We start from the raw sequence: 12,029 nt of genomic DNA, 5'->3' as shown, positions 1-12,029 counted from the left end.
CTGTTTCAGAAAGCTTCCTTTCTCCATAATTATTTATGGCTGTAAGCAGAAATAAATTACAATCTTAATGACTACAATAATATCAGTCACCCATATTCGGATAGAAATGGCTCCTTCCTGAAGAATATAATTCTATTTTATAAACAAAYTTTGGGGTTTTATTATGTTTATGTATAGCAGCTTTCTGAAGATATCTGATTGACTTCCATATTTTACATCACAGCCTCTTTCCTTAACTGTACTTTTAAGGATTATGGGCAATAAAACTTTCAGAAGCCTTTCAGCAGTTAGTTAATAGCAAATATKAATAAAGTACCCTCTTAATAACAAACTGCAGGCACTTTCTCKATAAAGTTACAATTTCAGCAGAAAAAAAAGTAGATTAAAAGGAAACACCTGCTCCTGTAAATTACTATGCTGCAGGTACCAACCCAGGAGACTCTGCAGATGGTTCTGTATTTGCAAATCTGACCTCACCACCCCTTCATCAATCTCTCACTGATTGATTCTCTCCAAAGCAGAACACACCATATCCCAAGGTACTAGAAGATACCTTTGAATTAAATTAGTTCCAGACAGAACACCACTTAATTGGTATTTCTGTTCATTTTGAACGTCCTTAACAAAGGATTCTATTGTCTTATCAAGCACTACTACTGCCTGAAGGTACAGTCAGTTCCAGGAAGACCTCCAAAGGGAATTGTTCTTCAGGAGGTTCAATTTTTGCTACTTTCCCTGCTGGCTGGGAGTGTGGATTAAGTTCATCTATGCCCTAGAATTTTGTGATGAACAAAAAGAAAGTGTGATCTTGATCCTTAAAACAGTACAATATGAATTCATCACTTTTGTTAGCCTTTCCTGGCAGCTGAGGAAAAGTAGGAGATATGATAAGTTCTGTGTTTGTTCATTGTTTTCCTTCCTCAATTGTTTCCAGGCATCTTATTCTTTTAGTGAGACTCAGACTTACCGTGCCAGTCTTTATTTGACTAGGAGAAATTTCCTTGCATGCTTCTTCCAATTGGACCTATGCAAAGGTCCTGTGCAATATATTGAGACCTTTTTGCTTCGGGGGAGAAAATATTAAAGCYGTTCCTGAAAAAGGGAAAAACCCAGCCTGCTGAAAAAAGTAGAGACAAGCTCGTGTTCCCTTGCCACTCATACATGTTCCTATTTTGTCATCCGTATTCCTCACAAGTTTTCCTAGTCTTTGGCTCTAAAAGCATCTCTAATTCTTTAAACTGATAGCACCTTTATTCAAGGCATGTTTTTCAGTCAGTCTGAGTTACACAAATATAATTATTAGCATGCTCAGACCTTTTTTTTTTTTTTGAAATTGTAGGAAAAGAGAAGTAATACTTATTTTTTACTTCACAATTATATGTGAATAAGGCTAGTTGCAACAAAAGTWGAGCTGCCTTCCTGCATTTTTTTCAGGAATTAAAGTCCATAAGAAGTTGATTACATGAAGCATGATGTATGCAATTAAATAAGGATGATGGTGTAATTTGTTTTGTGTGGCAACTTGTATAACAGAAGTGGCTGAAAATAGGTCTGTAAAAAAATTATTAAAACTTTTAATTTGAAATTTCCACTATGATAATAATTAAGTCTGAAAAAACTTTCCCATCCCTGAGTTTATAAAATTCAAAAGAAATCTCCACTGAAATCTGATGAATGCTGGCATTCAAGACTCTTGAATTCTTGAAATAATAAGGAATTAAATGAAGCCTTTTATGGTTTCTTGGCACCAAGCAGCAAAACTTTTGATATCAAATGATTAGTCCTCTTGCTACATACATGGGGTGAAGTGAGATTTTTGCTCATCTAGCCATGGTTTATCACTTTTTATTCTGRTGTACCTGATGGGAAACGTTGTCCTTTGTGCTTTGTGAGGCCAGCATTATCTATTAGCAGGCACGACATCAAGTGTTTCTTTATTCACAACTGCCTTTCCTGGTAGCTTTTAGAATACACCCGTCACATCCAATTCGTTAGAGCTCGCAAATGTGACACTTGGGAGAGCTGAAAATCCGAAACATCAAATGTTACCATGTGCCTAACTAGAACATCTTAATCTTTTCCAATTGCCTTTCTTTTGATGGGGGAACCTCTGTGGCGTCCTGCTGTCCATCCAGACAAAAGAGCAGATGTGGAATATGAGTGTGTGCGTGGGTGCTCAGCTGTCTGGGCACGGTGCAGACCAAGTGAGCTAGGAGAGTTCCTCCTTAATTTGGAAAGCAGTAATTGCAACATCAGCCCTTAGTAAAAACTTTTACTTAAACTGACTGAAGATTGCTTAATTTGCATAACAGTTAAATGGTGAAGTAAAAATCTAATGGTAAAGTACAATAAAAAWGAAGTGAGATCTATGTGTGTATTTTGTATATTTTATATGTATATGTATACTTATATCTACCAATTGGTTTTAAGGTTTCATTTTCTTTTATCCATATATTTGATCCTTGCCATTTTTCTGTAAGTTTCAAATTTCAGCCAATAGATGGTAAAATAGAGGATTTTGTTTTGTTTTTTTTTAAAAAATAGCAAGTAAAAATGGGTTTATGAAAAATGTAAAGATTGAACACATGCCTTCCTCAAAGAGATGGATGCTCTGCTTCTGTTAAAAAGTTACTTTATAGTTCACAGCATTATGCACTGGGGTCCCCAACAACCAAACCTTACAGTTATTTTTACCTTTGAATACTGGATTAGTCCCATTAGCTGCAGTAGGATTACAGAAACACGTGAAGTTGAGCATGTATGGGAAACTAGTATACAGAACAACGAATTAGAATTCTTGTTTTCTTTTGTAAGACATTTCTTCACTTTACCTCCTAAAACACTGTCATGGAATATTTATGTGGTAGCTCTTACACATTTCTAAAAGAGAAGGAAGTTGAGTCTGCACTAGTGTATTTTAAAATATATCATATCCTTATGGACAAACAATATTAAAATGCTATGAGAATGGATTTTTRATTTACASAACTGAATACATTAAATCTGAATTKTATATATCAAAAGCATTTGATCCATTATTTAAATAATTTAGCTGATTAAATATAATTTATTCTGCATTTAACTGATAATAGATAATTTAACTGATCGTATATATTCTATATGTATTTAATATATATATTTAAATAGAAGTGCCTAGAAGGTGACACTTAGCTGACAAAATTGAATTGAAAAGTTTTACTAGTTACTGTTACTGAGAGAATTCTTCTCTCTCATTTTTATGAAGCAACAMTTGACAATTCAGATCCTTGAAAATGTACTGAAAATGCTGTCACTTCTTATTTGTACCTATTTCCTTGGTGGTTRTATTTACTTTCTGTACTTCTTCAGTGCAAAAGTGAAAGTTAAGGATGTTTCCAAATAAATATTTGGACTGCATGGCTCTTACCCCAGAAATGCTCTTGTGAAATGCCCTGAAAACTGATAGGAAGTACATTTATGTAACAGTTTTGCAAATATATAAAGTGAAGGATAATTGACAAAAGTCTCATTTGTCTAACAGCTTTGTCCCATTAGGGGCTTTTAAATCATGCATCACTGACTTCAGGGTTGCTGTTGTCAAGCTACTTACAGATCCTAGTTAAATCAGGCATTTCGTATTTTTGCCCTCATTCGCTTTTGTTTACCAGCAGGAGACAAAATATTTAATTAGTTTTGGGGCATTTATAATCTCCTCTGGGCCAGCTCCAGCCACAAAGCTGGACGCCACTCTTGAGTTAATTCCGGCCAGGCTGGCCTCTCCACTATAACATATGGGTAACCTATAAGCCTTTAGCAAAAGTTGCAACTGAAGTAYTGGAGGGGTGGGACCTCCCTGCTGGGAAAATACCGTGCCACAAAGCAAAAAGGGGCCAGCGTCACCAGTGGAGGTCAAGGCAACAYTTAGACCAAACAGCATCTGGCAAACTGTGCCAAGTAGAAATCAATGAGAAGCAGGGTKCTGGGTAGTAATTTTATGCCCTTTTACACAAGAAAATAACTCCTTCTGAAGTGAAAAATGATTTTATAAAAAGCTTGCAGCATCCTTTGGCATCATGCACTCCACTGTGGCTTCTTGTATTTTTATTACAGTTAATAAACTATGTCACAATCTACACATGATTTTATTTTGGGCAAGCAACATTAACTGTAGCATTAATTATGTTTTTGGGAGATGAGGAGTTTTGGGAGTCTTCCTAATTGGTTAGGAACTAATTGTATAGCTGTGTAACTGTAATTAATTTCCAAACGACATTACATTCTCTTCTTCATGTTACAAYAATGAGTCAAAGGGCTTGGAAAGAAATAAAAGACAGTTCCTAATCTTATAGACCGTGTGTTCCTACCGCTGTAAACTGTTGCAGCTCAGTCCACTTGAATCCTTCTCTTGTTTTATTTTCTGTTCCTGCCTGTATCTCTGCTCATATTTCATCTTGTGACYCTTGTTTTTCCCCATTGCCTCTCATTGCTTTTGTCTTTTTTCTGAAATTTTGGGTGCTGGTATCTACTATTGTAAGCAGACAGCTATTTAATTCAATGTGATTCCCTAGGGCTGAATATTAAATATATGCAGGTCTTTAGAGGTTCATAACATTAGATGCTATATTGTATTTTATCCCACACAGAGCTTTTTCCTTGTGTAYTTTTCTCAAAATGGGAACCATTCTCTATGGCTTTTGGATTTTGTCACTTGTCAAGAATTATTCCTATTTTCAACAATCTCAAYACTTATTTTCATCCTTAAACTACCTTGTATTGTTCTGCATATCAATTCTTTCTGTACTTTGAAATAATTTAAATTCAGGTTGCAGGTTGCATTGTCTTTATGRTATAAAAGTTTTACATGAGTCAGTGTCCCATAAGTGGATTGCAGCACCCATTTCCAGTTCTCCTTTGTTTTTTTGTGGCTACAGGTACAGGAAAAATACCAGCTTCAGTCTGAGGTCTTTATGCCTCTTGGCAGAGAATAGACAGTGACTTTTCACTAGGAAAGAATGGAGAATATCAGTGCTCTTGGTGGAAGGAATAAAAAGCTGAATGTTCACAGAGGCTATTAYTGGTCCTGTCCCATGGACAGTTGCCGTATGAGGAAAAAAACCTCACTGGAAGTGAGATGGTCTAGCTGTTCATGTCTGGGGACAGAAATGGTACTTTTACTCAGGGAATGCATTTTTTAACAGTGACAAATTACGCCGAAAAGTTTTAATACGGTAGGTAACATGCTGCATTTTTTTTTCTGCTTTTGAAGTGCATCAAACTAGTTCGACCAAAATCTGCATGTGCAAGCAGTTTTTTTTTTTTCTTTGCTTGATTGTAAATAAGATTTTTTTCTGATCACATAGCTGGGAAACTCAGTGGGAGCACATTCTTACACTTCTTTCGTTTGATATCATGACACACCTTTTATATCTCCCTTTCTCTACTTTGTCCCCTCAAAATCTCCACTCCTGGAACAGCTGTCTCTTCCCTAGGCTCTGATAAAGTTGGTTCATTGACAATGTTAAAGTCTGTATATACTCTATGAACAGATTTARTTCTCCTGTGTAGCAKGAAGACAGTCCCCAGATATTAAGARAAAAAGGTTAATCAGAAAATAAAAAGCAGTTGTGTTTTCACACATCGATATTTGATGATCTTCAGCAGCTGGCTGGGGAGAGCCTTCTAGGTAAATAATTTCATTCCATGATGAATTTCCATACTGCCTCTCATCATAGTTACCTGTTCACTTTCTATTTTCAAGACTTTTTGTAGATTTTCTTCTCAATTCCAAAGGAAAAAACAGAATACTTATGTAATGCTTAACAAGTTTTGTGTTTTTGTTGCCCACTGCTAGTGGAGCTAGTGCTGTTCAAGTTAATTCCTGGCTCAAACATGAGCAGAGGGTCAGTGTTTTGCCCACTGTAGTCAGTTCAGCTGTGGAGCWAACCTCCCACAGCCGGGGTACTGCAGCAGCCCAGCCTCCTTGCCCAGTTCTGTGCAGCCCTTAGCAGTGAACTTTGTGCCGGCTTGCMCTGGTGTGTGGTGTCTGTCAGTCCCCTTGTGAAAAACATCAGGRCAGCTTTTACAAATTGATGAACACGTGCAGGTGGAGTTGACCTTGATAGATAAGTGTGTTTTTAAGCACACAAGGTGTGTACGATACTAGGAAAATCCACTAGCTTTGTAATTTGCTGCTTTAGTGGTGCTGTGGCTTGCAATATCATTCTAAGTGGCAATTTCTTTCATGATCTGTCTTGTATGTATACAAACRTAAAAAATATAATCAAATTCAATATATAATATAGGTGAAAAACAGTTCAATGGTCAAGACATGTTGCTCTAGCTATGTGATAAAAGGACTCTTTTCCTTTTTGGCTTCTTTTAGGAGGTTTCTGACCTGTTGTAAAAGCATGTTTTCAAACAAAGTTACGTTGAAAGGATGTTCTGTGCAGGATGACTGGGGAAAGGTCTGCTTTTTGAGCCTCACCTGAGGGAGGTGAGAAACGTAGTGTGGAACAGGGTGAATTGAAAAGTRGTAACTGGAGAGCAGTGTAGCAGGTAGAGCTTTAAGTGTAGTTAGATATTTACTTGAGCTGCTAGAAGGAAGAGCTCATGCCAGAGAGACTRAAGAGGAAAGTGAAATCAAGCACTTTATAGGAAAGGGTGTCCAGTGSAAGCCCCAGGTGAAATGACTGCAAACTCCTCTTGCAGCTGTAGATTGTTATTCAACTTCCAGTATTAGTTACTGTCTAAAAATCCCTTCAGTTCAGGGTGCAACATTCTCTKGTGAATGGTTGTTTTTGGATAATCCTGTAACTGTGACAGGGAAAATAATGCAAATCATTAAGGCAGGATTGAGAATTAAGAAGGGATTCTGCACACCATGGATTTCCAGCCTGTCTTGTGAGCTGAGTCAAATGTGCAAGAAATTGGGCCCTTAAGGATGGTCATCTTTTGATAGTTGCCCACCTGCTCTTAATTAGGCATCCAGCATGCCAGCCTTTCTGCTTTGCTCCGGGTAAACTGCTGTGCTGAGAAGGCTTTTACAAAGGATCTACCTGAGGAAATAGTTCTGGCTAGAAGGGAGAGGTAAGGTTCTTGTTTTGATACATTGCTTGTATGTGTTAATTTAAATACAACCAAAGAAAGTATGGGGGAATTAGCCTTTAACCAGAAATGTTGCTTTCATTTAATTTTTAGTATTTGCCCCTAGCCAATCCATAATAAAAGTAATTTGATTGTGTTTTCCATAGTAGTACAGGTGAAAGATATTAATCTCTTAGTGGGTGCTGTGCTAATTGCATCTGAGTTTTTGACTTGGATACCTAGCAGACAGTTTTGAATGGGTTTATGTATGTAGCCATAAATCCTGAAAGTAGCTAATTTCTTTAATTGATTGAAATTCTCCTTTGGTTTCCTAGTATCAGTGGTGATGTGAAGACGCTAAAATAATCTGGTTTATGACTGAAATAGCATTTTTATCCATTTCTTGTTTTTCTCTGAGGAAAACATAKTATTTTGATTCATGATACTGTTATAGAATTAAAATATGACTCAGAATAATGTGGCCAGGATCATGAAGTAGCACTAAATTGGTACCTGCAGAGTTAGAGATTCGAAGACTGAAATTTGAGCAATTTTCTGGTGTTTCTGATCTTTTTCTGGCTTGGGATTATTTTATGACCAAAAAAAAGGTGAAAGGGAAATTTTTGAGAAATRGTTGATGTACAAAACCCATGAAACKAATATAAATTGGAGTATAGAAAAGTTTTTAGCACCGCAGTTTATCACATCAGGATGCAGTAATAGCTTTTTAAAAAGCATATAATAGAAATGTGGATAATAATTTGAGAAACGATTCTAGTAGTAATATCTATAAATAAGAAATTGTTAATAGTAAAGGGAGGAGGGAATAAAATTACGTAAGCCCTAACTGAGACAAGCTGAAATATAGAGGAAATCAAACCAAGTGAAGGAAACCTGTGAGAATTCCAACTGATTCCCTTTCTTTTATTCTTTTTTGCTATCCATGAGCAATAAAGCAGTTTATTTTTTTCGTTTGAAGTAACATTTTCATAAGGCAAGGAGACTGGGCAAGTGAGCTAAATTGGTGTGGACCTTGATACTTGTAATATTTCTTTCATAAAGCAAGAACTTTACAATAATCTAAGTGATGAAAAGCAGGTATTTTTCAGCTACAGAGAGCAATTTTTAGCTTTGCCTCTGAGCTATAAAATTCTGTTAGTAGTCTGTTATTAGTCTAAATGGATCTGGGCTCTTGTCCTGTGATTTGATAGTAAATCATTTAAGCTAAAGTTACAGTAGGAGACATAAATCACTGCTTCTCTCTWGGGATTACAGCAGTATGTTAGTCAAAGCATGATAATGGTGGTGAATCAATTAGGAAGGGGAAAATTAACAGCGCTGTCGTGTTCTGTGTTACTGTGCACTAGGGAGGTAAAATACAAAGTTTCTGAAGCATTGTGATTTTAAATATGTTTGAAGTCTTCCTTGTAATTTGTAGTGGCTGGACATGTTAAGTTAGAAGAAAACTGCTGACAAGTGAAAAAAATACAGTATTCTGTTTTAAAGAGGAGCTTTTAGTATTCCTGATAGGAAGTTAGCAGCAGTCTGAAGATGAAGAATAATCAATTACCTAAATCGAGTGGTTTTCATGAGAACACACCATATTAATTAACTTACAGAACACCTTAATTGTGTGGTGTTCTGTTACATTTCAAGTCATTTGAGATTCATTGTAAGAGACAAAGGGTTTAGCTAACAAACCTGTTTGGGATAGAAGGCTGCAGTAGCACTAAAATCTGCTCTAGCAATAGTGTGAAGATCAGATGTGGATTTCCTTTTCTATTGCACATGCAGTACTTCCCATGAAGTGTTCTCAGAAACAGAAGTATCTCACAAGTTCTAATTGCTGATCCTTTTGGGAAAGGCATATGTTTCTGTGGGTTTGGGAAGGGAGCTGTTCTCACACAGATAATCAGAAATCGTCAGTCASAAAGTGGCGATTTAGCATGTGGTAGTAGTCCTTTATGTTTGGGAGAATAGGTCAGTGCACACAGATAGCAAAGCTGAACATTTCTAATGAAATGTGATGCACTTGTACTTCTTTAAAAATTGAAGAAGTGGCATACATTTTGATAATGGAATAATGGAGACTCCCTACCCCAACTATCATCTCTGTTCATGATCATTAGGATGCGGAATATTAAGAGCAGAGCAACTGGGCGTAACAGCCGACGTCCAACATCTGTCATGCTGGAGTCCATTAGTGTTCAATTGCATCCTATTGTTTTTGGATTATTCAACCTCATTTCATTGTCATTGCTTTTGCTAGGGATTAATCAGCTGTTTACAACTACACCAAGTTTTGGAGTCATAATGAAAACAATTGAGCTATAGTTCTAAATAAATATACAGTATTCAGTCTCTAATGAAAAAAGTTACTAATTTATGAATGCTGGTAACAATTTAATTAAGTTTGAAATCAATACAGATAATGAATCATTGTGTGGCAGGTTTTTTTTTTTTTTTTCCCTTTTGTGTACATCATAAAAAGATCATATGGTATTTCCTTGTAAGTTTATGTAGTTATGAGTTAATAATACAAGTACAGTAAAAGATGTTTTGGTTATGGGGCATGGATGTGTGTATATGTGGTGGCTCCTATSTCATTACAGTTGGTAGCAGAATTGATCCCTTGCTGCCAGCAAACAGWTTTGGTTTTTGCATCTTCTTTTATTCTTGTCCCTTATTTAGAGATATTGCTGAAAAGGCACTTTTAATTCACATAAGATACACATACTTACTTTAATATGGTGTATTAAAAAGGCCACTTTTCAGGTGATTTGTGTACTTACATGTTTTTGTGTACAAGTATCACAACCTACCTAAATAATTTTGCAGTTCTTACATAAACCCTTAGCTACATTTTAACTACTTAAATATATTTAAATTATTTTAACAACATAAAATTTGCTGACAGGCAAATATACAATCCCCATTTTTCTCAAGATACTGCTCYGATTGCAATGTTGTGTGTTTTATACAATATTGAAATTGTGAGTGCTGGAGGATTTCTAATAATTTGAGTTTACTTAGTTTGGTACCATATATCAAAACAGTGGTATTCTCAGCTGTGTATCTTTAAGCTGTTTCTCTTGTTTCATTAATACAGTTATTTCTTCTATCCTTGATACTTAGCCAGAATTTTCACGTGTTTTAATGTACAAATACTACAATGCACAGAGATTTTTTTTCCCTGAGTTGCAACAGATTATCCATTGAAAGGATCTTTTGCTTAACTGCCCAGAGTCTTGTGGGGCCAGCCAGACACTACTCCAGATGGCAAGTTGTTAGGGCTGGACAGAATGGCTTTGGAAGACTTCTCACCAGATGAAGGCTGTAATGTTGGGATTTTACTGTTTAGTTTTTTTTCCCCCTGTAGTTCCCAGGGTGGGAAGGTGCTGGGATGGAAGCAGAGTGCCGCCCGCCCACCTGCTACCACCTGTTTAGCTTTTGCAGTTTCTATAAAGCCTCATCTTGTCTGCTCGRCACAATCATTGCTGGCCAGCAGGAGCCAAAGAAAAAGAGATCTCTTAGGAAGTTACGTCTTCAGATTGCAACTCTTCACTAAATACTCTGCTAAACTRGACCAGAACTTCTCTCATCTGAAACAGCCATTTGGAGTTGTTGTGCCTTTAATCCAGTAACATCCTTCTCGGATTAAATGGACCATTTTCTTCAGTAACATACATTTTGAGAATGGAGATTTCATTGTTTTCTCTTTCTTTGAGATTAAAGAAATCAAAAKAATGAAAGCATAAGACATCAAAATTCTTCATTCTTTTTTAAAATATAAGGAACAATTTTCAAACATTTCCAGAAGAAACGGAAGATCTTTTCTTTTATAATATTTATTTTTTTAGCAGCTAAGAAAATACTCCATAACTGATATTGGGAAAACGAATCCAAGAGGTACAAAGGCTACTTACCATTGCTTAAGGAAAGGGGCTTTCCTTACCACTTTTTAGATACTGAATTTTTGATAGATAATCTTTGTGTGCGTGGAACTAAAGCTGCATCAAATATGAAAACCTGTAATTCTAGTCACTTGGAGTCAGGTGTGGAATCAGAGCTGCAGTGCAGAAGTGGAGCAGGCTGTGTTGCGAAGTGCAGTTCGGAAAGGATGGAGAACGCTGCCAAGAGAAGACTGGCTGCCAATGCCCGCGAGAGGAGACGCATGCAGGGACTGAACACAGCCTTTGACCGCTTGAGAAAGGTGGTGCCTCAGTGGGGTCAAGATAAGAAGCTGTCCAAGTATGAGACGCTCCAGATGGCTCTGAGCTACATCATGGCTCTCACCAGAATCCTGGCTGAAGCTGAAAGGTACAGTAGTGAGCGAGAGTGGATTAGCCTGCACTGTGAGCACTTCCATGCCGACAGCTACCACCACTACACGGCACAGAAACCGGCAGCGGACAGCGAGCCTTACACACAGCGGATATTCACCTACCACCCCGAGCACTTYCAAATTGCTAATTAGAACTCGTTGCCAAATAAGAATATGCAGCAGGCCAGATGTGTAATTTAATAATTAGCATGAGTTAATCTGCTTGACTAAGGTAATATTGGCATTATAATAGCTTATTCTGGTTTGCATCTTAMACAAAATTGATAAAATAAATTTGCTCTGAGAACATGAAATGAAAATGCATTTAAAATTATTGAATTTATTTAATGCTGGTGGAAATTATACTTTTAATTTGAAATATTTCTGGCTRTTGTTTCCTAGTTCATCTAAATTGATGCTTTAATTAAATAAGTTTTTGGTGTTTTTTTTACTGTGATGAATCATGACAGTATTTCTGCGGATCATGGGCTAAGTTGACCCATGGTATAACTGAATGGAATAGCAACAGAAATGAACTTAATTCCATGTTTTTCTTCTTGTGTCAGCTTTAAAGTTGTTCTTTGGTTTMTTTTTGAGTAAATGGTTCACATGGGAAAAGTTTTATAATGTATTTGTGTTCTAG

At 36.6% G+C, this 12,029-nt stretch overlaps 1 protein-coding gene across 1 annotated transcript; it reads left to right on the top strand.

The window, feature by feature from the left end:
* The first annotated feature begins 11,083 nt into the window (after positions 1–11,083).
* Positions 11,084–11,685, top strand: ATOH7 (atonal bHLH transcription factor 7). Its single transcript, XM_057377845.1, has one exon. The coding sequence runs from the start codon at positions 11,084–11,086 to the stop codon at positions 11,537–11,539; it is 456 nt and encodes a 151-aa protein (XP_057233828.1). The 3' UTR covers positions 11,540–11,685.
* The last annotated feature ends 344 nt before the right edge of the window (positions 11,686–12,029 follow it).

Source organism: Malurus melanocephalus, unplaced genomic scaffold (genome assembly GCF_030028575.1).
Source record: "Malurus melanocephalus ecotype Western Australia unplaced genomic scaffold, MMel_1.1 scaffold_327, whole genome shotgun sequence".
NCBI classification, from domain to species: domain Eukaryota; kingdom Metazoa; phylum Chordata; class Aves; order Passeriformes; family Maluridae; genus Malurus; species Malurus melanocephalus.
Note: the sequence above shows the minus strand (reverse complement) of the source record. Positions and strands in the feature narration are given on the sequence as shown.